The sequence below is a fragment of the Neurospora crassa genome, linkage group III (assembly GCF_000182925.2).
Source record: "Neurospora crassa OR74A linkage group III, whole genome shotgun sequence".
Taxonomy (NCBI): Eukaryota; Fungi; Ascomycota; class Sordariomycetes; order Sordariales; family Sordariaceae; genus Neurospora; species Neurospora crassa.
The window spans coordinates 5,183,985-5,207,688 of NC_026503.1; the positions used below are offsets into that span (position 1 = coordinate 5,183,985).

At 52.9% G+C, this 23,704-nt stretch overlaps 9 protein-coding genes across 9 annotated transcripts; 2 read left to right on the forward strand and 7 right to left on the reverse strand.

Annotated features, from left to right (window-relative positions):
- Positions 1–571: 571 nt before the first annotated feature.
- Positions 572–5,021, reverse strand: NCU08776 (hypothetical protein). The gene is made up of 4 exons (XM_951004.2): positions 4,678–5,021; positions 4,223–4,452; positions 3,793–4,085; positions 572–3,722 (listed from the first exon to the last, which is right to left on the reverse strand). Exons 1-4 carry the CDS (start codon positions 4,753–4,755, stop codon positions 757–759), a joined length of 3,567 nt encoding a protein of 1,188 aa, XP_956097.1. The 5' UTR covers positions 4,756–5,021; the 3' UTR covers positions 572–756.
- Positions 5,022–5,952: 931 nt separating this feature from the next.
- NCU08775 (hypothetical protein) lies at positions 5,953–7,085 on the reverse strand (the record flags this gene model as incomplete). The annotated part of the gene is made up of 2 exons (XM_951003.3): positions 5,953–6,177; positions 6,250–7,085. The coding sequence occupies one exon, from the start codon at positions 7,083–7,085 to the stop codon at positions 6,378–6,380; it is 708 nt and encodes a 235-aa protein (XP_956096.1). The 3' UTR covers positions 5,953–6,177; positions 6,250–6,377.
- A 1,261-nt stretch (positions 7,086–8,346) lies between these two features.
- On the reverse strand, positions 8,347–9,353 carry NCU08774 (hypothetical protein; the record flags this gene model as incomplete). The annotated part of the gene is made up of 3 exons (XM_951002.3): positions 8,347–8,796; positions 8,880–9,092; positions 9,160–9,353. The coding sequence occupies 3 exons, from the start codon at positions 9,351–9,353 to the stop codon at positions 8,547–8,549; spliced, it is 657 nt and encodes a 218-aa protein (XP_956095.3). The 3' UTR covers positions 8,347–8,546.
- A 1,372-nt stretch (positions 9,354–10,725) lies between these two features.
- On the forward strand, positions 10,726–11,743 carry NCU08773 (hypothetical protein; the record flags this gene model as incomplete). The annotated part of the gene is made up of 1 exon (XM_951001.2): positions 10,726–11,743. Exon 1 carries the CDS (start codon positions 10,739–10,741, stop codon positions 11,741–11,743), a length of 1,005 nt encoding a protein of 334 aa, XP_956094.1. The 5' UTR covers positions 10,726–10,738.
- Positions 11,529–15,079, reverse strand: NCU08772 (cyclin-dependent protein kinase complex component). Its single transcript, XM_951000.3, has one exon. It carries the CDS (start codon positions 13,740–13,742, stop codon positions 12,633–12,635), a length of 1,110 nt encoding a protein of 369 aa, XP_956093.1. The 5' UTR covers positions 13,743–15,079; the 3' UTR covers positions 11,529–12,632.
- Positions 15,080–15,762: 683 nt separating this feature from the next.
- NCU08771 (acetolactate synthase) lies at positions 15,763–18,492 on the reverse strand. Its single transcript, XM_950999.3, has 2 exons — positions 16,355–18,492; positions 15,763–16,298 (listed from the first exon to the last, which is right to left on the reverse strand). The coding sequence occupies exons 1-2, from the start codon at positions 17,919–17,921 to the stop codon at positions 16,039–16,041; spliced, it is 1,827 nt and encodes a 608-aa protein (XP_956092.2). The 5' UTR covers positions 17,922–18,492; the 3' UTR covers positions 15,763–16,038.
- A 1,139-nt stretch (positions 18,493–19,631) lies between these two features.
- NCU08770 (hypothetical protein) lies at positions 19,632–20,358 on the reverse strand. Its single transcript, XM_950998.2, has 2 exons — positions 20,107–20,358; positions 19,632–19,999 (listed from the first exon to the last, which is right to left on the reverse strand). Exons 1-2 carry the CDS (start codon positions 20,261–20,263, stop codon positions 19,875–19,877), a joined length of 282 nt encoding a protein of 93 aa, XP_956091.1. The 5' UTR covers positions 20,264–20,358; the 3' UTR covers positions 19,632–19,874.
- Positions 20,359–21,057: 699 nt separating this feature from the next.
- On the forward strand, positions 21,058–21,943 carry con-6 (conidiation-6). Its single transcript, XM_950997.3, has 2 exons — positions 21,058–21,436; positions 21,548–21,943. The coding sequence occupies exons 1-2, from the start codon at positions 21,367–21,369 to the stop codon at positions 21,757–21,759; spliced, it is 282 nt and encodes a 93-aa protein (XP_956090.3). The 5' UTR covers positions 21,058–21,366; the 3' UTR covers positions 21,760–21,943.
- Positions 21,851–23,284, reverse strand: NCU08768 (hypothetical protein). Its single transcript, XM_950996.2, has one exon. The coding sequence runs from the start codon at positions 23,259–23,261 to the stop codon at positions 22,038–22,040; it is 1,224 nt and encodes a 407-aa protein (XP_956089.2). The 5' UTR covers positions 23,262–23,284; the 3' UTR covers positions 21,851–22,037.
- Positions 23,285–23,704: the final 420 nt, after the last annotated feature.

Sequence of the window (23,704 nt, forward strand, 5' to 3'; positions counted from 1 at the left end):
GGGATATCAAAGATCTCGTTTGTCCCAAGGGGCTTTTTAAGGTTTCTGCCTCTCGATTGATAGATAGAAGCGTAGGTAGAGCAGGCTGCTGAGAGAAGAACCGATTTGTAGAGATAGAGTCAATCCTACAGCGACAGGATCGAGTATGTCTTTCCAGGTGTTCGTCCTGCATCGATGCGTACCTACCTACCTGAGTGACAGGCATGCTTTCCGATCAGTCCACTGCAAAAGACGAAAAGGGTTGAGGTCAGTGTCATGAGTGTGTGCACCTAATAGAGGTAGTTGATGATTATTCCGGGATCAAGGTGTAGTACCTACGTACCTAGTAGGTGTTGATGAGGAGAGATGGAACTGATACATACCTCTACAAAGAGTCAGATGGCGTTTATAAACCTGAACTTCGTGACCAAAGTACCTGGATTACTTCCGGATGGAGATGTGGACTTAACGTTACGTTGAACTCGGGTCCAGTCTCGAAGTGACTTCAGCGTTGTCTCCTAAACTGGCGGGATAATGTACCTATCATTTCCGGACCAAATGCTTTCATATTGATCATAGGTAGGAAAAAGTTCACATGATTTACGTATTAACATCCCTATGTACTCATCGCTAACAGTATAACGCCCTTTACCAAGCCCATTAGGGTAGGTATGAACAGCTGGTATATGTAATAGAGGTATCCAAGGTCAAGCCGCCTTCTCATTATTCCAAGTGCAAGTCATTAATCGCATAGTGATGTTCCATTTCGTCAGATGCTCAGAACAACCACCTCTCTTCGCCCATCGGGCCCTCCTCCACATTGAACCTTACCCTCACCCGCCCCGGCTTGACTCTCCCCGTGGCCTTCTTTGCCTCCTTCCCTACCCCCTTCCATATTCCCTTTCTGTTGACTTTCTTCCCATCCTCCAAATCCATCGCCTTTCCCTCTTTCGACTCCGGCTCTGCTTCCGTCCCCCTCATATTCTCGCCTTCCACTCCCTTCTCGGAATCCTCACTACTTCCCCTCTTGTCCTTGCCATCATCCCACGGCGCCTCCCCAACCCCATCATCCAACCAGCACCCCACATCCGTACACCAAACCCCCGCATCCCTATTATGCCTCACCTCCTGCCTACTCACCCTCCCAGTGTCGCGAGGTATCCACAACCGCGGCGCCGGCTTCCACATCTCAGGCGGGTAATACCCCCTCTTATTCTCGTACCCCTTCGGCAACTCCCAGCCATCTGGACCAGGTCCATTCCCCACTTTCTTTGCAAGTGTCCGGAAATCGGCATACACTGAAGGGTGCAGCCATCGTTGAATCAAGTTCGGGTTTTGAATGCTGGGATCGGGAGTAAGGAAGCGGTGGATGCGATACAGGAAGCGGGTGAATGGTGATAGTCGGCCTGGGGGGCCCGTGCCGTTGGCGGAGGCTTTGAGGTTCGATAGTTGAGATTTTAGGGTTGTTTTGGCGAATTCGGTGATGGAATGCCGGATGGAGGAGGATCCTTCTAGGCCGCGCATGCGCTGGCTTTGGGGACCGTCGGAGTCGAAGTCGTCGTCGTAGAGACCGGGAGGCTCGGGGTCGTCGGTGGAGGGGTCAGAATAGTCGAATGAGATGGAGGCGTAGTAGTCAGCTGCGGAACCGCCGATGACTTCGGCGGGGATGTCTGCCCCTGGGGTTGAAATGGAGGTGTCGTTGTAGTAGTCAGCTGCTAGACCGCCGCCGCCCTGCGCAGAAGTAGGGTCGGAGGGGGTGGGTCGGGATACAGGGTTGATGTCGTGATCATCGCCGTCGCCGTCTTCGGCGATTTGGCCGTGCTGTTTTTCTAGGGCGAGGGTCTGAGGTAAGCTAGCGAGGAGAGGAGAAAGAGCTGAGCTGAGGGAGTAGTGTGTGATGGCGCAGAAGCCGAAGAAGAGGATCATGAGGAGCATAGGACCAAAGGCTTTTTTAAGCGCAAACAGGCCGATGAGGCAGATCTCGGCAATGTAGAGTCCGACCATGAGATGGAGAAGCGCGCGGGGGTAAAGAAGTCCCTTTGTGTCCAGCTCCGAGTCGTCATGGATGTAGATGAGATTATACCGGTAAACCAGGCCGACGAACAACATCCCAAACCCAGCAAACACCAGGATCAGCGGGCTGATGCACGAATATGCCAGGGCAATAACCCCCATGTTGGTGAACCGCGGATACACCGCCCCCCAATGAATTGGCGTCAACTTCCTCCACCTGTGATATGCCTTCCTTGGATCAACCATGAAACTGGTCGCCACGTAATGCCGGAGAAGATCACTCACATTCGCCAACTTGCCTGCGCCCGCACCCAGACACTGCACCAAGATATACGACAGGTAAAAGTTGCTAGCCTTGGGCAAGTTCTGCGCCAACAAATTCGGCGCTGACATTGGCTGCTTAATGACATCTATAATTGCTGCCGACGCCGCGCTCGTAATGGTGGTGACAAGAAACACCTGAATTACCTGAAAAGCAAAGTACGCGCTCTGGCAATAGAGTTCGACCAGCGCGTGGGACGGACACCCGGCGACCCTGGCGCAGACTCTCAGTCCGGCGGGGACAATAGCCATCAACATACTCAACGCCACAGCGGGTAACAAGCCCTTGATGACGCCCAGAATGACCTTGGGAAGCAAGGGGATCCAAAACAGAAAGGGGACTTTTTCAGACAAAAAGTCGATGTTGCTGATGATACCGACGGCGGCGGAGGGGATGGACCAGAAGATGATGGCGACCACGACGAGGGCGAGCATGAGGAACTGCCGCATGATCTGTTCCCACCAGCGGATCCTGAGCGAAGACCAGATGACTTGTTCGGGTCGGACACCGATGTAACGTGGCGACATGTGCATCGGTTGATGGTGGGATAAAATTTGGTAGGCGGCTTCGGCAGAGGCTTGGGAATCGAATTCGACAAAGGCGGAGGAAAGGGGTTGGCCATCTCCTGCGCGGAACTTGCGGCGGAGTTTCCAGATGTCGCGGTTGAGGACCTTCAAACGGGCTCGTGTCCAGCGGATGGTGTCGACACGCCGGCCAAAGTTGTGCAGAGGTCGGTGATGGGGGCGGTCGTTGGCGCGGACGAAAAGGGCGGCTACGGAGCCGCGGACGTCCGGGAGGGAAGCAGGGTAGCCATAAGGATGTTGGTACTCGGGACCAAGGTCATCGTCCTTGGACTTTTTGGGGGCACCGGGATCGTCACCGGGTAGGGCTGGGGTTTCAATTTCGTCAACAGGGATAGGAGGCGCTTCCGTTCGTCGTTCGCGGATTCGAACTGGATTGGGTTCGGTCCCTTTCTCCAGGTCGCCATCTTGGGTCGATTCGTTCGATTCGTGCAAGGAAGAGGATGATGTCTTTGAAGATTGAAGGTCGTCGATAGCAGGTTCGCCTGCAAACGGTGGCGCGCCCTTTCCTTCCCTGATGTTTTTCATCCTAACCGTGTTTGCCTTTTTGATGAGTTCGATTTCCGCCTTTTCCAACCGTTCCGCCACGTCGTCTCTGTCCTCCACTAGGCCGCGGAGATAGTTGGTGTTCTTGGGGATCCAAATGTTCTTCACTGAGTCGCCAAACAGCTTTCGTAGCTTCGCCTCGTCCAGATACGGCTTCGGGATACACGTGAATAGCACCGTCCTAGCTGATAATCGGTTGCTCATGTTTGGCGAGAGCAGGTATGCCTGGCGTAAGTTGATGTAGTAGATGCATTCTCGGCAGACCATGAACAGCACAAAACCTGTGATCAATCATAAGCCAACAGCCCAATAACACATGATAGCGAGAGAGGGACGACCACAGCCACTAACCAAAAAACAACCAAGCGACCACCACATGTGCGTAGTACTTGCTCGGCAGCTTGATATTGCCCATTGTCAACTTATCCAGCTGCCTCTGCAAATTCCCCCCGGTCGCATTGATCGGCAGCAAGATCGGCCACGAGATAGCCAAGCCAGCAAAGCAAATGACCGACAAGATCTTCAGAAACCTAAGGAACAAGTACCCATCCAACGAGCAATTGTTCAGGATATAATCGTCGTCAATCTTCCAAAATGGCTTAACCCAGTCGATCCACCCATTTGGCAGCGTCTGAGCTGGATGCCTGCATCACACAAGACGTCGTTAGCCCCTAACACTACTACTAGTTCCAGGTGTACAGTGCAATCAGTTTGCAATCTACCGAGTCACACGGGTCGTTGCACACGTTTGGCACAACTGACGTTTGATGGGAAGACATACTCTGGTTCGCGCAACTGTGCAATAGTTCTAGGCGCATATGTCCTTGTACTAATTCGCCGAAACGTGAAGAAGATGAGCAGACAAATGGCCGCATAGACGAGAACGGGCACAAAGGTGCTGCCGAGGGCGCTCAATGACGCTGGGTCCTTGTTGTCGCCGGATGAATGGGAGAGGGTGCCGCCGGATGCGCCATCGCGGCCGGAGCCGATTCTGGGGTCATCGCTTTCGTTCTGTTGTGGTGATGAGAGGCATTTAAGTTAGTGATGCTTGTTGACTTGGGAATGGGTTGTTTGTCAAGGTGAAGATGAGACGAGATGAACGCGTGGGTGGGAAAGAGAAACGAGAAGCGCAAGCGAAGGGACGGATCGAGAGCCGGCAGCGGCCCGGGCGGCGTCGACGAGCGGGATGAACGTGCGGGAAAGACAGACGACGAAAAGAAAGACAACAGGACTTACTATGAGTTTGATATTCTTGTTCAACTCTTCCGCTGCCCTTTTCCACAAGTGGGTGTGGAACTCGGACAACCACTCCATCGCGGGCTTGTGGTTGTCTGTCTGTCTGCGTGTTTTCCTGCTAGAGCTGGAGACCCGACCCAGCACACACACAACTGACTGGTGAAGGCGCACTCGGCTCAGGTCATATTATGGATGCGCACTCAGGCGCCGCGCGCAACCTTGGAAAACAGCTGCTGATGGTGAATGATGCGCAAATAGACCGAGAAAATTGAACTTTGAGCTAATGCCAGGAACAAACTCCGCGAACTGGGGAAGTGAAACTTGCACAGCTCGGTATGGATGGAAAAAAGAACGGAGGACGGGAGAGAAAACAAGCCTGTCCCAGCTGTCGTGAACCCTTGGGATCTTAGTGGTGGTCGGCAGCGTCGAACAATGGTCCGCCACCGGGGTCACCCAGGTATCTGAACAACCCTGAGGCCAGTCTTTTCGGGCTTCTGGGGTGTTGATCCAATCACAAAACATCGTGGGATAGGCGGAGTAAACTGTGAGTGGAGGACAGACATTGTTAACAACGACAGAAAACGACCGGTTGTCAGACGGGAGCTACCCAAGTTACCTTACCCGAAGTCGTACAGGAGGCCGCTGACTTGAGAGATACTCATCTTTCACCTCGAGATTCCAAAAAAATCATGATACTAAACACTCAACATCTCGTACCTCTCACCAATACTTCGCCCCCAAGGTGCCCCTCTCTGTAAAGATCTACACAGCTTCCACCCGCTATCCCCCGATGCGGAAAAGCATATCTCTTACAGATCCAATGGAACTGGACCCAGTTCGGGAGCGCGAGACCCGATTGGGTATAGGATTTGCGACTGACTGGCTGCGACGAGCTGAGAACAAGGACTCAGGGGGGCATGGTAGTGTTCACTTTACCATAGCCCTTTTCTCTGTTCTTCTTCCCCAACCAACCCTGCAGTTGGACAGCCCACGAAACTTTCTTCTTTTCTTCTTCTTCATCTGTTAGATCCCGTCTCGCCGAGGCGCCAGTGCGGCGGGAGAGGAAAAAGAAAAGCCGATCCACAATGTCATCATGCACTACACTACTGTATCCGCGCATTGGATGGGTGGGGGGTCAACAGCCCGAGACAAATACCGGGCGGTTATGGGGTTCAAGCCGAGGGTTGGTGGTCAGGTTTTCCTCGTGGTAATCGTGATCCAGCAATCAAACTCCGAACTTTCATGCTTATCCGCCATCCTTTGATGGTGGAACTTCGGAACGATAAATGCAAGTTGGTGGATCGCGTGTAGAAGGCTACAGCGCATAATTAATGGCCTGCTACTGAGCAGAAGGAAAGTGACGAGAACTCGGGAATAGCAAAAATTCCACAATGGCCCCTTTTCTCGTGCAGTCGGGTCATGAAGTACAAGAGCGCACGTGCGAAAACTTGAAGACGCAGAAGCAACAAAAGCATCCACTTTTGGTATGTAGATCGATATCTTGCTCCCGGTAGCCGGTATCCAATGGTCAGCTCTTGTTTGAAATCGCTTTTGTGAGGGCAAACAACATACCTTCAAACGTTAACGACGTGTGAGCTGCCGGTCTGCCCAGCAAGGACAAAAACATGGCGTTTGATCTGAACCATCCGCGTCCATCGAGGAAATCCCAATCCAGCCTTGGCGTTTTTTCCCCCTTCTTCTCACATGTTCCCCTGCCTGAACACATGAGGAGACCACTTCGTCGTTGCAACAGGCGGCACCCTCGGCGCCTGCGCCACACCCGGTCCGTACCCCGTCGCAACATTTCCGAAGCCTACATTCCCTCCTGTCGCTCCTCCTTCGAAGCCAACCCCATACCCACTCTGCGCTTGTGTCTGAGCCTGCCCATACATATTCCTCTGCCCATAGCCATACCCTCTCTGAGCACCTCCTGCTACTCCAGCTCCAGGCCACCCCGCCTCTCCCATCTCAACATCCCTCGGTATCGGCCTAGAGTTCGCACTCGTCGAACTATCACTCGTGCTGCTCGACGAGAATGAATCGTGGTAATAGTGAGCCCTTCTCGATCGCTTTTGCCTACTACTAGCCGTCATCGTAGCATCACTCCAGGCGCGGAATCGGATGTAAAAGAAGCAGCAGATGACGAGGAAGATGACGCCGCAGATCGATCCGAGGATTGCGCCGAGGAGGGCGGTGGAGGAGAGAGGGGCGCTGTCGCGGGAGCGAAGCTGGTGATTTTGAGGGGTTATGGTAGTGGGAGCGGAGTCGAAGGCTGGGGTTTGGTTGGTATCGTGCTCGGTGAAGAGGGACAGAGTGGCTGTCGCTATGTGTACTGATCGGGAGAAAGATTGGGTGAGGCGAGGAAGCAAATTGCTTTTGCGGGATTTGAGGATGGCGAGGATCTCCATGTTGCCTGGCGGTATTCTTGAGGCTCGTCTGTCCCTCAGAAACTTGAGAACGTTGTCGGATCTCAGTTCGAAAAGTGAGACAGGTCGGACTATATCAACCAACCCAGCAGGTCTCAACCTGCTCTACTGCTTCCCACGTCCACCATTGTAGAGCTGCCGGCTCTGAAACAAACTGAAAGGCTAGGACTAAGGTCCTCCATCACTCCTATCATCTTGCTATTCAGTGGTGCCGCATGATGTTGACCTACCACGCATCGTGACCCGCTAACTCTATCAAGGTGAGACAAGGTGTCCTGCATGGGATCATATGGTCTGTGCCACATGACTGGAGCAGCCAGGTTGAGGGTGTAGACCCTCTGCTTCCGAACCTGGCAGTCGGGACTCGGGCTGGAAGTGTCCGGAGTGGTGGAAACTAGTGTTAGCCCAGCTGTGTGCCCAGGTGCCGAAGAGCGGGACAGGTGGGACAGCTAAAGCATGATATGGCGTAGGACCCTCTTGGTGTCAAGACGTGGCGGGACGGGACGCTTGTGCTTGTAGGTAACTTGGTAGCTCGCAGAGACCGGCTGGCTCTGGTGGTCCGAGGCTCTGGGAGAATGATGTGTTGGTAGGCCTCCCTGGGGTGCTGACTGGAGTTTGCACTTCACAGTCTACCATAGCGAGCGATCTTCGGTGACCTCTCTGCTGCTCCAGCTGTGTAGCCGTCATCACAGCATATCTCGGCCTGTACACGGTGACTGGCGAACGAACCAAGCACCCCGGACCCCTCCTGGTGACGTGCCGCAGCCTGGTATCTTCAGTCTTGATATGCTTCGATACGTGCTGCGTGGTGTTGCTGCCGTCGTCGGCCAATGACGCAAACGAGCGCTACACCCACTCCAATGGCGGCGCAGAGGGGCTGCATTGGTGCTGCATACTCCCATCACAACATGGTCTCGTGTCGGTGATGTCTTTATCGCCTTGAGATGGGATCAAGGACCAGGCTAGCACGCTGCTCTTGGGCTCGCTGACCGGTCGCTTGGCGTTGGGCGGCATCGGGGAAGAGATGGACTTGTCGAGCAATGAAGGGATTATTGGTGAATTCGCTGTGGTTCTGTTAGCGACTTGACTCGGCCCTCCGCCGAGAGCAACGGGAAGCCCGCCTGCGTCCGCATTTCGGTAGATCGAGTACTACACGGATAGACATGATGTGGACTTCAGGAGAATGGGGGACGCGACTGAGATCACGCGAGAGCTTGGTCTGGTGGAATGCGAAAGACGGGTTGATTCACATCGATTGTTGTTGTATTTGGAAGAGTGGAACATCCACACGAGCGAACGGATGGAACCAAAGACATGGCAAGAGGTGGCCAGTGCGGGCTGCCCCTCCATCCCACTAAGATGCGACATTATCTGGTCCCTGTTAAACCTCCGCCGAGTTTTGATAGTGTAGTAACTGCACCAGAACATGACAGTCCTTCTTCTTCAAGTCCAACATTTACATTTCCCGGGCTCTTTACACTGCAAATACCCATCGTCAGGACACGACACCCTCGAGCAATCGCACATCGTCGGTTGGCAGATACACTGACCATCCGGAAATTCGACCTCATTATCTAGCGTGCAATAGGGCGTCGTGGCATACGGGCAGTGCGTCAACACTTTCCTGCAGTCAACTCGTTTGTTCTGGGCAATGGCGGGCGCGCAGCCTGTAATGGGGTGGCAGTGGCATTTCCTTTCGAATTCCCTTCATGTCAGCTCACGCAGATACCTCTACCTTCTATCGAGCAAAGGGGTGAAAAAAAAAAGGAGACACACCCGTCATCGTCGCACTTGGTCTGACCCCAGTCACAAGCTGTATGATCACAGTTACATTCTCCCTCTGGCTTCTTCACGCAGATGCAAACGTTATTCCGCCAAAAGGGGTCCATCTGCTGGCACATCATGGACTGGCCCTTGGGGCAATGGACATGGTATTGATTGCAGTCAGAATTGGCGCGGCAGCCTTCATGGTGGATGCAGGTGCAAGCTCTGTTTGGGATAGGTAGGCTGTCAATTATTGGGATGGACTGAAGGATGGGGCGAGGGAGGAGCATACCCGTTCATGCAGACGGTGTTCTTCTCTGGGCATGGAGTGTCGTCACAGCTGCAGAGAGCTTGTTGCGCTGAGAGTTGACCAAGGGACATGGTGTAGTTGTTCAAGCCAGTAGAGTTAGAGGCACCAGGCATGGCGGAGCAGGTCGTGACCAGGCTGAGGACAAGGAGCAAAAAGAAGGAAGCAAGGGTCGACATCGTAACTGACTGAAGAATTTGAGGTGGGTAGACCGGCTCTAGATTAAGTCAATAGGAGTAGGACAGGCAGAGGTTGCCTGCTAAGGTTCTTAGGGTGGAAGAAATCTCCTGAAGGACGCGGAATACTGACGACAGACACAGTGAGTACTTCAACAGTTGTCCAAATCTGGCGGTTGATGTACCGTCGGTTATAACGTTCATCACCAGATGTCCTTGCCTTTATGCTTTCTTCACAAGAGGCTGCTGGGATGCAGTCACGGCAGGAGCAAGCACCTCTGTCTACCTTGAATTCGACGTTGAGATGCCACGAACCAGCGGTCCCGACGGCCATACCTGCCCCATCACTCAGCCGAACCTATCACCGAAAAGACCTTTCGAAAAACACTGTTGACATCACGTACCCGGAGATAAACGGGGTAATATGTGCGTGTTTCTAAGCTAAAAACAGTCCGTTGAGGATAACACGAGACCTCCGACCCGTAGGCTGTAGCACAGCTTGATTTGTTCCGAAACCTCAGAGGAGATATTCTGGGAATGAATCATGAACTACGTCGCACCTCGGAAGCAGCAGTGTGAACAGGTTCATGTTATCCAACAAGATCTAGTACAAAAAATCTGCTTTTCGGAAAATGCTTCATGATCAGGAAAAACATAAACTCTCATACTAGAAAATGTCTCGGTCGCGGGGGTTCCTTATGTTAAAAGCTGAGCGTGACATGCCCGGAACGTCGGGGTACGCTATCCGTTCGCGATCTGTTTTGTGTACTGCGTAGAGGTGAGTAGAAACCATGAAAGAACGACTTTCAATCCACGTCAACTTTGCAATCTGCCAGATTCCCACACTTTTGCACTGGAGAGCGTGAATAAGCCGAACGTCGTTGTTGATGTCTCACATGCTCACCTTAGCCCATACCAGTATCGCACATCCAATTCTCTACGGTATGTCTTCTGGCAGTCACCGTACATTCCACAGTCCATCACCACCACCATTGTAAATACCACAACAATTCTTCCCTGGTGCAAAGAAATGTCATGGCCTGTCCTCGGAGCCAGCGTTTGATAGAATGATAACGCAGTTGGTCCCAGTGATTCACTCTCATTCCCCGTAGACAGGTTCCTGCATTTGTGTCCCCAATGGCTATTGAAACCACTGCTGTCGATCCTCAAGCGAAGGAATGCTGTCCGTGATAAGAGTTGTTTTTGTTGTGACCGTCGTTGGGCAATGCTGCCATTGACTTGTGATGAGCGCTTTGGCCAGTAGTTCTTGGACGACGGAGATAAATACCACCGTTGAATCTGTCCTTACCTTCCTTCAAGCACCGCCTTATCATCATCTTCATTTTCATCCCCTCACCGGCCAAGCCCAACCCTCCCCAGCCGTCAAGATGAAGTTCTCCACCACCCTCGTCGCCACCTTTGCTTCGCTCTCCGTGGCCGCTCCCGCCCACAAGCGCCAGGCCGATGACACCGCCTCCACCGACGCCATCATCAGCGACGTCCTCCCCGGCATCACCGGCGAGGAGCCCATCGAGGACACCACCACGTCTTCATCCTCCGCCGACGCCCTCGCGGCCGCTGACCCCTACGACATCTACCGCGTCCCCGCCGTGACGCCCACCTTCCCCATGGAGCAAAACGATTTCACCGGCATCCAAGGCGTCCAGTCCATTTCAGAAGACAATGACGACGATGATGACCTCGTCGACGCCGCCATTTCCAGCCTTACCGGCGTGGGCCCCCCTTTGACGACCGGTACTGCCACCACCACCACCCGTCTCGACGCCGACGCCGACGCCAACAACAACAGAGCTCTTTCCGTCGACGACGCCTTCGTCAGTGATGCACAAGCGCAAGCGATGATCGACGCCGCTATTCGCTACGCGCAACAACTCCCTAACTCTGTTGTTGTGCCCATGCCATTGAGCACGGGAACTCCCCAAATCTTCGTGGACCCTTACCTGGGCAACACTACCACCCTCTTCAGCAACTCGACCACCTCCGTCGTCGACCCCACCGCCACCACCACCACTGATGGCACGGACCTAGTTGCGTCCCTCCAGGCTCTCAATGACGCTTTGGCTTCGTATCAGGATCTCATGAACGCCACCGCCACTGCCGCTGACAATGTCATGACGGGCCGCAAAATCAAGATGCTCGGCGACGACATGCTTTCGGGCATCCAGCAGATGGCGAAGCGCGCCGAGATGGCTGCTGCCGAGCAGGTGCAGAACAAGACGATGAAGAGTGTGCTGCGTCAGCGGGGTATGATGGCTAATAGCACCATGTTCGCCAACAAGACGGAGGCGATTACGAGCAAGACGGTTATGGATAAGATGGGCAGGAATGGTGTGTTGGAGAGATATGTTAAGATGGTTGCGGGTGAGAACTGAATTAATTTGGTCGCGGGACTTTGCCCATAATGTCGGCGAGCAAATTGGTCAATACTTACCGCTACCCTTAGTGTAGATGGTGGGGAAAACAGGGAGATTCGAGGTGATGGTTTGAATGTTAAAGGGGAAAAGGGATCTTAGAGGAGTAATGGAGTTGGATATCGATAGCTAGAAAAGGAACAGTCATGAAATTTGCAAAACCGCATTGACGAGCCAGTTTGCAAGTCCTGATGTTCATCCTGGCTGTGTTGGTAAAAAGTTTGTGATGTTGGGAGTTGTTTTGGTCAGACGGAAGACAGCCAAATGCCGGCGATAAGCGAGCGATATCTGACAAGACGACATGCCTCTTTGGGGTTGCTCTGGAGTAACCCAGCCTGAACCAGGTCTAGATCAAGGTAAAAAGAACCATAATCGATTGTGTAATGAGCAGGTGCAACGATGTGGTGTTCATTGAAGGGGGTTGGAACCGGAAAGAAGAAATGATACTTCATATTTATAGGGATAGGGTATCACTCCAGGGAAAGGCAGGCAGGTAGGCAGTCAGTCGGGCACCACCCCCATACGCTGACTTGTAGCTGGCCACCTTCGCAAGACCATGCTAAAGATATGCTCCCAAAAAGCAAAGAAGATAAAAAGATAAAAGGCAAAATATCAACCGTTCAAGTGTTGTAACACCCATCCTGGCTCAAGCAAGCCATTCGGTTTGCTCTTTGCCCTTGCTCGTGTACGACATGGGGTTAGATGTCCTCCTGTGCTGGCAAGGATGCCGCTTCGAACACCAGGGCTTGACTTTCCCACTCCTGATATTACGCCCGAAAAAAACGTCAAGATTATTTTTTCGATGCCACTACCCAAATAGACCCCCTTCCATCCACCCTCTCCGGCCCTCTCACGCCTCGGCGGCAGCTTCCGCCTGCATCCCCTCCCTCCCCGGGGGCGGATTCCTCAATGTAATCACCTCTCGTTTCCCATAAAAGTCGTGCTCCACCCCTTCCCACGCCTCGACACCAGATTTTAACATCTCCCACTGGCCTCTCAGCGCCTCCTCGTCCACTCTCAGCTCAAACCCGACCAGGAAGCAGAAACTGATCTCTAACCTCGCCAGCTCTGTCTCGCTAACTCCGCCTACTTTGGCAAACTTGGAGTGCGGATAGCTCAGATCTTCCAAGGCTTTCATGGCGACTCGTATGCCTGCCAAAAGTAGGCGATGCGCATTGCGCTTGGTGACGACGATGGCGCGCTCGATAATAGCCAGGCGGTGGATGTATAGAGAAGCTGCGAGGTAGACGGCCGTGGACATGGGGCAGTATTGGTGGATGCGCAGGAGGTAGTCGGTAATGGAGATCGGGGGAGGCAGTCGCGAGTAGAACTTGCGGGTTATGGCCGAGTGTTGGGTGTTGAGCGGTTGGGAGTTCTCGCCGACGATGATGTAGGGTTCAAGGGCCGACTTTGCGTCGCTAGACGAGAGACCAGGCGGTGGGGTTGGGTTGGGGGTGCGGAGTTGGACGCCGTCTATTGACTGGGATTGTTTGTGCCCTTCTCTCGAAGGAGGTGGATGCGGGTGCCGTTGTGGTGCCGGGCTGAACGGTCTCCGTGGAGAATTGGTCGCGCTCTTTTGCTGCAAAAGCCTGGCCAAGTTCTTCTCGGAATTAGACCGTACTATGCTTTGTTTTTCGGCGTCCATGCCACGCATATGGGGGATGGTTGGGGATCGTGGGGGCGGCGTGGGCGGGATATCGCCTGTGAAGGAAACGAGGGTCTCGATGCCGGCGCTGAGGAGCTTGAGGGCGGCTAAGGGGGAGACTTTGTAGATATCGTCAACATCTTGGTCGGACTCGCCGGTGTGTGATTGTGTTATTTGTCGGAAGAGCTTTGGGTCGGCTGAAGGGACGGGTGCCGGAGGAGGAGTTGCCGGGGCGCTTGAGTCGGACTTTTGTTCAGCATCAGCAGCCGGAGGGTCGGTAGGTGCCGAAGCCCCGTGTTCGGGATTGGGTGACATGTTGGATATGGAATTCGATTCGATTGCGTTCACTTGGGTATCGTCGAAAGGATAATGATATCGAAAGGTAGCAAAAAAGGAGTGAGCTTCGTGAATGGTGCGCGCTACGAAAGCGACTGGCAAAGGTGGGACTGGGATTGGTCGCGTGACACAACAATGAGTAATTTGTCGATCTGTGGCGACGAAGGTGTGTTGACGACAGAGGGCTATGGTCGCGAGGTGACGTTGTCGAGGTGAAGATGTTCGTAGGTCGTCGTAGGTTGAGGTTTGTAGGTAAGTAGGTAGTCAGTCGAGGTCGGTCGTGGTGTTGAGAAAAGAACGGGCGTCGTCTCGGTCGAACGAGGAAATTGCGCTCGTGCAGTCAACAGGCGGTTCCCTGTCGCAGCAGTTCGGACACAGGACTTCCGTCGGTCGTGTAGATGTCCCCGGTCAACGCTCTTCTCTCCAAAGGTAGGCAAGTAAGTACGGCACCTCAGCTCGGCCACGGCGGGTGTCGAAAAAAGGACAAGTTGTGTATCCTGCCACGACGTGCGACACGCAATCTCATGATCTCGTGTTTCCTTATATGTGTCGGTCACTTCCTTGGAAGTCAAGGACGACGTGACGGACGATCGCTGGTCTGGCTGATCAGATCAGGGTCTCGCCTGTACTTGGCCGCAAGTCTTCAACTTGGCGCGCTACTGATTTGGCCGCTATCGCCGCTATTTTAGGTGGTATCGTCCGTCGGCTGCTAGCGTCGCCAGGGCAGCAGCATGGACACGATGGAGTCGTTGATGCCGCTGTTCCTTGTCAGCGGAGTTGCTGGACTCCAGTCAACTCCAGCAATTGTCCAGGTCTCGTCAGCTGGATGTCTCCAGTGGAGGAGGCGGCGACTAGGTCGTTCGAGTTATGGGGCGGGGCCAGTCGAAGGCCTTGGTTGCTCTCGGCGCCGCTTCCGGTCGGCTTGAAGACTGGAATTTGTGTAGTCGGAAAGAAAGCACGGTAATCTTCAGCGACGGTGGCAGTTTGTTGTTCAGCTGAGGAGATGGTATGTTGGATTTACCTAGAGATGGAAAATGTCTCGGGTCGGATGAGCGCGGCGCGGGCGAGAGGGGGGAGAGTTGAAGAGACAGAAGAAGAGGAAGATGCGGGATAGTGTTTCTTGTTTAATTGTTAGCGCCAACTGCCGCTGTCAGGGCATTGTCCAGTCTTGTCACTGATGTCTTTTCCCTTTTTCTTTCTTTCACTTCCTTTTTGTCCTCGACCCCGCCCCGCTGCAGAATATCAAGGGGTCCGTGCATAACCTCTTTTTCTTCAGCGCAGAATGACCCAAAATTTATCCAATTGCCAAATGATTTCTCAAATCTGTTCCCCTTCCAGACGACAAAAACAGATGCAGCGAAAGAGGATCGACACTCACTATATACCGTCATCCCGCCTTGTCCTTTCCCTCCTGCAATGTCAACAAGCGAATCGGCGTCGCGACAGCAAATGTGACAGCTCCCTCCCCAGCCTGTTGCACACCTCGTTGACTCGCAACCAAATCACGAGGCATAAATCGCCGTGTTCGAGACCCCTTGGGACCTCTGGGGTACCGATGATCAGCGCAGACGGTGGCGAAGAATATTGCCAACCCCTGCTCCGTCACTTGGTCAATGGTTGGGGAGAGTTCGGGAAAATAAGGAGGGCGCAACAATGATGGCTATGGCGCCAGCAATCACGGGGTGGTCCAATCAAGGGAACCGGGGCAGTTGACGACAGACGCGCAGCTATTTGGACGAGGAAGCACGACATGAAGCATACATATATGCAGGAATCGCCGGAAAAAGTCACGAGCACGTGTCATAGCAAGGCAGTGTTCGGACGGGGATCGAACTCCCCTCGATCGTATGTTTTGGAGCGCACCACGATACAACACGGCATGAACAGCTCGAGTGCGAAGATGGAAAGGGGTAGCATCGTGTCACCTTCGGATCGCTCCCACGGCATCCTCCTCTTCAACACATCGACCTGGCGACGTGGGGTTGTAATTCACAGGAGGCGCCACTTGAACAGCTGTCTCGACTTTACTCGCAAACTATTCCGACACCGACTCAAACCCGTTAACATGGCATAGAGCTAAACACCGGTACCACCAGACTATGTCACCAAACATGCCATCAGACCGAAACTCCAGGGAGAATCCGGCGAATTGCCGTTGCCAAGAGACGGACGACGGCACTGCTTCTCGCAAGACAAATTCAATCCACCATCAACGGCACTCCCCGGCTTCAAAAAGAACACGTGGATACGATTTGGAAGCTCGACTCAAAACAAACTAAGATCCCATGGCCACCTTGCAGTCCAACACGGCACTCTGGCCCCCCTCCACCGCGGCAATGGCTTCCTTCAACACCCGATCTAGATCCGCCGTGTTGTCAATCCTAGCGGCAAACAAATCACCACCCGCAGCCGCCTTGGCGATGCCCGCATAATCAGGCGATGGGCTGAACTCAATATTGATGTCGGCATTGGAAGCCTTGGATCCGAGTCCGTCGGGGTGGACCAAGAGTAGCGACCGACGGGGGGCGTTCCAACCTGTTGTGTGTTAGTGTCGAGATGCGATAGACGGAAAAAACGGAGGTGTAACCTACCCTTGTTGTTCAGAACAATGGTCAGGACGGGAATGCCGTATCTCTTGGAGATCCAGTATACACTTCCCGGCACCGAGAACAGGAACGTTCCGTCGCCCACAATCTGCACGACAAACTTACCCTTTCCTCTCTTGGCCTTGGCCTCCACCTCCGTGGCCAGCTTGATACCGAGGGCACCACCGCCAGACCAGCCGAGACCACCACCACCGCAGTTGATCCACGACCCCGGCAGCGTAGGCTGGATGTTATCGTGCACAAACAGAGTGTTGGTAACAGCCTCAATAGCCCAGATGGTATCCTCGGGGCACAAAGCCCTCAACCGCCTGCACAGGTGACCAGTGCCATACTCTCCGTTTTCCAGGGGCTTTGCTCTTTCGGCAATTTCCTCCAGCTTCTGCCTGTGTTGGGCCTGGAGCTCCTTCCACCTCTTCTCGCGCTCTTCACTCTGCAACTGCTTCTTCAACTCCTCATCAGTCTTTAGCTTCTCCGTCAGCTGCTCCACAGCCGTCAACGGATCAGCCCTGTACCTCGCTTCCGCCTCCAGGTAGAACACGGGCATGACCTGCTTCAAGGGGTCCACATCAACATGGAAGACTCTCGCGTCCTTTCTGGGCTTCATCAGTGTCGGGATCCATGGCACATCACAGTCCAGCACGAGAATGACATCCGCCTCCGCCACAGACTGATCGTTGCCAAATCTCAACCCCAACCAGCCCGGATGATCAGCAGGGAAACACATGTCACTACCACCCGTATCCAACACCCTCAATCCCTTGACCGTGTTGGCGAGTTCAACCAGTGCCGGCGGGATAGCATGATTTCTGCCCGCATACCCCGTCACCACAAGCGGCTTCTTAGCTCCCGCCAACGCACCCGCCATCTCCTGCACTGCCCCCTTAGACAAACCCCCTAGCTCCACCGGCTTCCAGTGTGCCTGGTTCAGCTCATACTTGGGGATCTCCATCTCCATCACCTCCCTGCTTCCACACAAGTACACCGGCCCCTGCGGTTGACTCTTGGCAAACTGCAACGCTCTATTGACCATTTGCTTGACATTCACTCCCGTCTTCAGTTCCGCCGCATACCGACAATACTGCCCCACAATCTGTTTCTGGTCTGGAACGTCCTGGATCCAATGGATATACTCGGTCCTTGACCCTCTCAGCTCTCCCTCGATCGTAATCGGACTGATGCCCGCAAACACCAAAACGGGAGCCCTTCCCGCACTGGAGTTGTGAACAGCAGCACCCAGCCCCTGCGTGCCAACATCGACATGCACAATAATTGCCTGTGGTTGACCCGTCAAACGTGCGTACCCATCCGCCATAGACATGGCTACCATTTCGTTGGGGCAGGTGATGATGCGCGGAAAGGTGGAGGGGGAGGCCTTGCCGCGGACCATGGCTTCGATGATGGACGGGTGGTCGGAGCCCAGGTTGACAAAGACATGGGAGACGCCGGCGGCGAAGAGGGCTTCGAAGAAGGCGAAGGAGGTGGTGTACATGTCGGATGAAGAAGAAGAAGAAGAGGTGGTGGGTTGGGTGAGGGGTGGAGGTTGGGAGGACATTTTGGTGGTGGCGGTGGTAGTGGTGGTTAGGTGGTGGGTTTGTTGTTGGTATTGTTGGGGGAGAATGGCGGATGATGAATAAGTGGCTGTCCCGGAGGTGTTGTTTGACTTGGTAAGTCCCGATGGTGTGATGTCGAGATCGATCGGTTGGAGATGCCGGTGATTGACGGTAAGTCGAGATAGTAGGAACTTGAAGAACTTGGCCGGTGCTTAACAATATGGCTCGAGTAGGCGAAGCCGGTATTAGTTGAAGGTAAGGGAAAGCAATGCAAGTCGTGATGGGATGAAATGCAGTGGTTCCAATCCCGAGACAGGAGCGGGGTATGTGAGGGGGACTTGGGGGAGTTCGGCTCAAGTCTACCGAGACACCGCACGCGCTAGGTACTACCCCACGATTTTCCCCGGATTTCCAAAGATGGGATGGGACAAGGGTCAAGGTAGGTTTGATAACTTGAACTGAAGATGACCTCCGAAAGACCAGAGGGACTTTTCTGGTGATGACGATGATGTTGTACAAGTAACACCTTGACAATGGTAAAAAATGGCTCCCAAATGGTATTTATGTGATCGGGGAAAGCACGTGAGAGAGAAGTTATTGTGACAAGAAAGAAGACAAGGGGTCTTGCGCAACTTCGGTTCGGCTTAAGCCCCTCCCCTCGCTCTTTCCCATTGTGGTCGTCTCGTGACATGCCGTTCAATGGAATTGACCAACGAGAGCAGGCAGATAAAGCAAGGAGAGTTCACAGCTGAGCGGCGTGCATAGCTGACTGGACGGTGAAGCATTGCAACTCGTACCTTTAACGGCAGGTGAGTGACGGGAGGTGTTACCTAATGATAAGATACCTAGGTACAGGTAGGTATCGTGTGGTTGGTGGTTGGTTGAAGAGACAAGATACTTGGAGATACATCTTGTGTAGTGTGACATAAGTCTATTGTAGAATGTGGAAATCAACAGTCCCAGATGTCAGCCATGTTTGAAGCGTTGGGTACGGGGTAGTGATTACTACTTGTAGAATCAGTTCACAGAAAACATGTCGACACGGCTCCTTTCATGTCTCACTTTTGGTTTGGCCGTTGCAGTGTATGGAAGGGTCCACAGACAGGAACAGAACAATTGAAGACGTACAGCAAGCAACGAAACCATATGAAGAACACTGCATCTCTACAGCCAGCCCCTCAAAGAGTGGCCCCCCTCAGACGGGTTGTTTGTCTTGTGTCGATCTGCCGTTGTTTTCCGCTATCTCGGCGGGTTGGGGAACCGCTGCTGGCCGACGGGGTATGTAACCCCAACTTTAAACGAAGTATAGACCCACCTACGGGCCTTGGACGGTTTGGGGAAAGAGTGGGGATTGGATTCCTTCCACCGCGGCGGGCTTATCGATAAGGAAGGTATGAGATCATCAGTTCCCTTCCCTTGAATGGAGGACGCTGCGACTCTGTGAGCTTTCGTTGCAGTGATGAAAACAAAGAACTAAGTAACTTCATCCACTTGAGCTTGGCATCATCACCGCTTGGCAGCTTCACAAGTTTCAATTAACACGCCCAGCCGGAGTCCACCGCCGTCATGCCCTTACTCGAAATGGCGTTGGAGGTTATGATGTGTCAACAAACACCGCGGATCGCGTTATGACAATAACCAACTCGGGCAAATGTTCACATTTACATGTACCAATCACAGACCAACACCTCAGCTATATTGATTCAAATTATGTCATGGTTTTCTTTTAAATCCAAAACTTTGGTCAGTTCTGGTAGCCAGCGAGTACCTGGTCCATTCCATGTCCCAGAAGAGTTGATTCTGACAGATTGCAGTCCAGTCATCAACCAAACTCAATCAGTCCCGTCCCGAAACGCCGAACGAAAAGCAAACCAATCCATCATAACTTCATGTCATCCGTTTGTCTACCACCTCCCATGGCTGCGAGAAACCCCAAGAGACCACGGAACATCTACTCATTCAAGTTTGTTCAACCCCAGCTCCTCATCGCTTGGCTCCCGGTACGTTCCCTTGGGCTTGGCGTGTCTCGTCTTCTCCTCGATGATGTTGGACTCGTCGATGGCTTCAGTGTCATCCTTGGCTGTTTTCACGCATCCGTTAGCGTCCGTCTCTCTACCGTGGTTGATACCTATTCACCGAGGCTCTTTATGGGGACAGCAAGAAGAGAAGGAGAAATTGAAGACGTACCCAATTGACGATCGCTGTCCGCCTCCTCTGGGAGAAGCCCATCTTCGACAGGCGCATTGTCGTCAATGACGGGAACGGCTTCTGTGCCCTTGGTCTTGTAGGAGGGGTCGTTGACTTGGCCGGAAGGGGCCTCGTTGGAAAAGTTGGCGCTGGACATGTTGGTGGTTTGTGGGTGGTTATTGTGTGCAGAGCTATGTGAAAACAGTGAAGTTGGTCTTGATGACTCGGTGAAGGTAGGTTGTTTGATTGGGCTATCACAAAATTGGGTATGAAGGTGAGTTCATGAGAGGTGGTTTTACAATCAGTGGGTCGGTGTTTTTATGTCTCCTCCTTCGACACTGGACGGGCTATTCCGTTCCCGTTTTGTTGAGCTGAGCCTCAAAGACTCAAAATATGGATGACGGAAGCGATTACATCTCCGATCATCGAGGAGCAAGCCACCGGCAAACCATCACCGATTAAACCTTTGCGGCTTTCTTCCCTTTTTTTTCTTTTTCTTTTCTTTCCATCTGTCAAGAGTACTAGCATCAAGTGCACCGTCCAATATATTGCGTGACGTCGTGCATCCTTTCCCTGATGGGAATCTGTTTCTGATTGTTTCTGATTTCCTGGGGAAATCGCATCGATCGTATTGGCGATCGATGGTGTCGGGTTCGATGCATTCGGTTTGTTCCTTGAGGACTCCACCGGACGCGGATCGACCCGTCCCACTTCTGCCACGATTCACATTCCGATCCATACACTAATTCACGCCTAACTAGGAAGGAACCCTCACTACCTATTTCAGCGTCTACATTGGGATCATTCTCATCGTACTGTGTTAGGGGTTCTTCATTTATTGATATGATGAGTCAATATTCCGTTTGCCAGTGTGCAAATGGAAGGGATAACTGACTAGTGTCTTGCGCTGGTTAGAATGCAAACTGCCGGTGAATAAATACGTCATGACGGTGCTGTCAGCATCATCGATAGGTAGGAGCGAACAAACAACCTAACATCGGATTGCAGGACCGCGGGGCAGGATTGCTCCGGGCTGTTTCATGACTTGTCAGGTGGGATGACTTGGATGGAAAAGTAGAAGGTCATGGGGTGGCCAACTTGGGCGAGAAAAGGTATATAAAGGTCTCTTGCTCCCATCAACTGCCTCAAAAGTAGGTATTCCAGCAGATCAGACAACCAAACAAACACACTTCATTCCCAAGACATCACTCACAAACAACCAACCTCTTCCAATCCAACCACAAACAAAAATCAGCCAATATGTCCGACTTCGAGAACAAGAACCCCAACAACGTCCTTGGCGGACACAAGGCCACCCTTCACAACCCTAGTATGTATCCTCCTCAGAGCCTCCAGCTTCCGTCCCTCGTCGACATTTCCTTTTTTTTCATATTACATCCATCCAAGTCCCACAATCCATGACTAACCAGAAATATCACAGATGTTTCCGAGGAAGCCAAGGAGCACTCCAAGAAGGTGCTTGAAAACGCCGGCGAGGCCTACGATGAGTCTTCTTCGGGCAAGACCACCACCGACGACGGCGACAAGAACCCCGGAAACGTTGCGGGAGGATACAAGGCCACCCTCAACAACCCCAAAGTGTCCGACGAGGCCAAGGAGCACGCCAAGAAGAAGCTTGACGGCCTCGAGTAAGCTCAGAGTTCACGAAAGAACCATTCGACGAGGGGAAGCACGGGGTTATCTCGTTCGAAACATGGGCCTGGTTAATGCAAATGCATAATGGGGAGGATAATGAATCATGAGGTGTACGATATGGACGATATTGACGGATCTTAATTTGATGACAGTAATGAAATCACACCATAGTCCCGAGCTGCTTTGATCCAAACTCATCGTGAACTTTTTCTATGTTGCTTCTGTGATCACTCGTCGACTGTCGTGTGGAACCTCGAGACCGATCCCGGCTCGTCCTACTCCCCAACCCTGATAACAACCTTTCCCTTCGCCCTCCCACTGCCCAGCCTCTCATAAGCCTTCACCAACTCCTCCATCTCCCAAACCCCACCATCCACCAAGCCCCTTTCAATAAACCCCTCCTCCACCAACCTCCCCACCTCCCTCACAGTTTTCTTTCCGGGGATCAACAACAACAACTCAAACTCCCTCGGCGTCCTACCCAACCACACGGGCCTCAACTTATTCTTGACATAGGGAACAACACCCTGCGATGGTCCCCCAGCAATACTGATAAACTTCCCCTCCTTCTTCAAATACCCCGGCGATTGAGAAAACATATCCTGGCTTCCTGCGCAATCAAAGATGAAATCCAACTTATCCTCCCCAAACAGCTCGGCCAAGTGAGCAGTGACGGGGTGATGATCCTTGTAATTAACCACCTTTCCTCCGCACTGCGTCACCAACTCCTCGCCTTCCGCAGAACCTGTAGTCCCCCATACTTCTGCCCCCTTTCCTTTGAGAATCTGCGTGAGGATACTCCCCACGCCGCCACTGGCGCCATTAACCAGGCATCGCTTCCCCTTCCAGTCCGCATCTGACGAGACACCAGCGGTCTGCGCCATGAGAACAGCCGTTTGTCCCGCGATGCCAAACAACCCCACTGCTTCTTCCCCACTCACCTCATTCCCCCCGTTGAGTCCTCCCCATGTCTTTGGCTTTTTGGCTACCAGCGAGGAGGAGACGAGGAGGTACTCGGCCAGCGAACCTTTGCCCCAAAAGACGTCCCCTGCTCCCAGAGCTCCACAGACTACGTCGCCCACTGTGAACTCGTTGGTGTCCACATCGGGTCCGGCGCCGACAACTCGCCCGCAAAAGTCGAATCCAGGCGTGGGGTTTCGACGGAAGGGAAGCCAGTGCGGAAATAAGCGGAGGATGTGCAAGTCGACGGGGTTGAGTGCCGCATGGGTGATTTTGAGGAGGAGGTTGTTGCCGGTGATGGTTGGCGGGGACTGGGTGGTTGCGGAGGAGGCAGTGGGTGGGGCTGAGCCGGGAAGGGGATGAGAAGGGGAGAGGGTGAGGCCGGCGGAGGTGAGTGTCCAGGCGCGCATTTTGGGAGGGAGATCTGATGTTGCCATGATCGGTTGATGTTGAGCTACGGTGGATTGGGTTGGTGATGGTGGTGAAGTGGTATGTATGGTGTTGTGGATGTTGGTGATGTTGAATTGCAGAGTGATCATGTACGGCAGTATGAACGCCCAACTGTATTCTACCCCACCTAGCACCTGGAAACACCTACTATCCATTATAACCACCCCCAGGTGGCATGACCAAAATCCGTTTGCAACTCACTTTCAGGTGAATGTAACCTCGACATAGGTACATCTGCAGATCACCTGCAAGCTACAACCTTACTATTACACATTCCCACCTCACTCCCTGCAATATCCTACTGCGTTGCTACTATATCCTTATTGCCTAACGAATATATATTGAACAGGTACTCTCTTAGTAACGCGAAACTATAATAGGATTAGTACGAGAATAAGTTTAAGTATACTAAGTACACTATAAAAATATTTTGCAAATATAAGTACGTAGACGTTTACTATTTATTAGATACTAGAAAGGTATTTTGTAGACGATTTATTTATTTCTTACTTAATTGAGATGTATTTTAAAC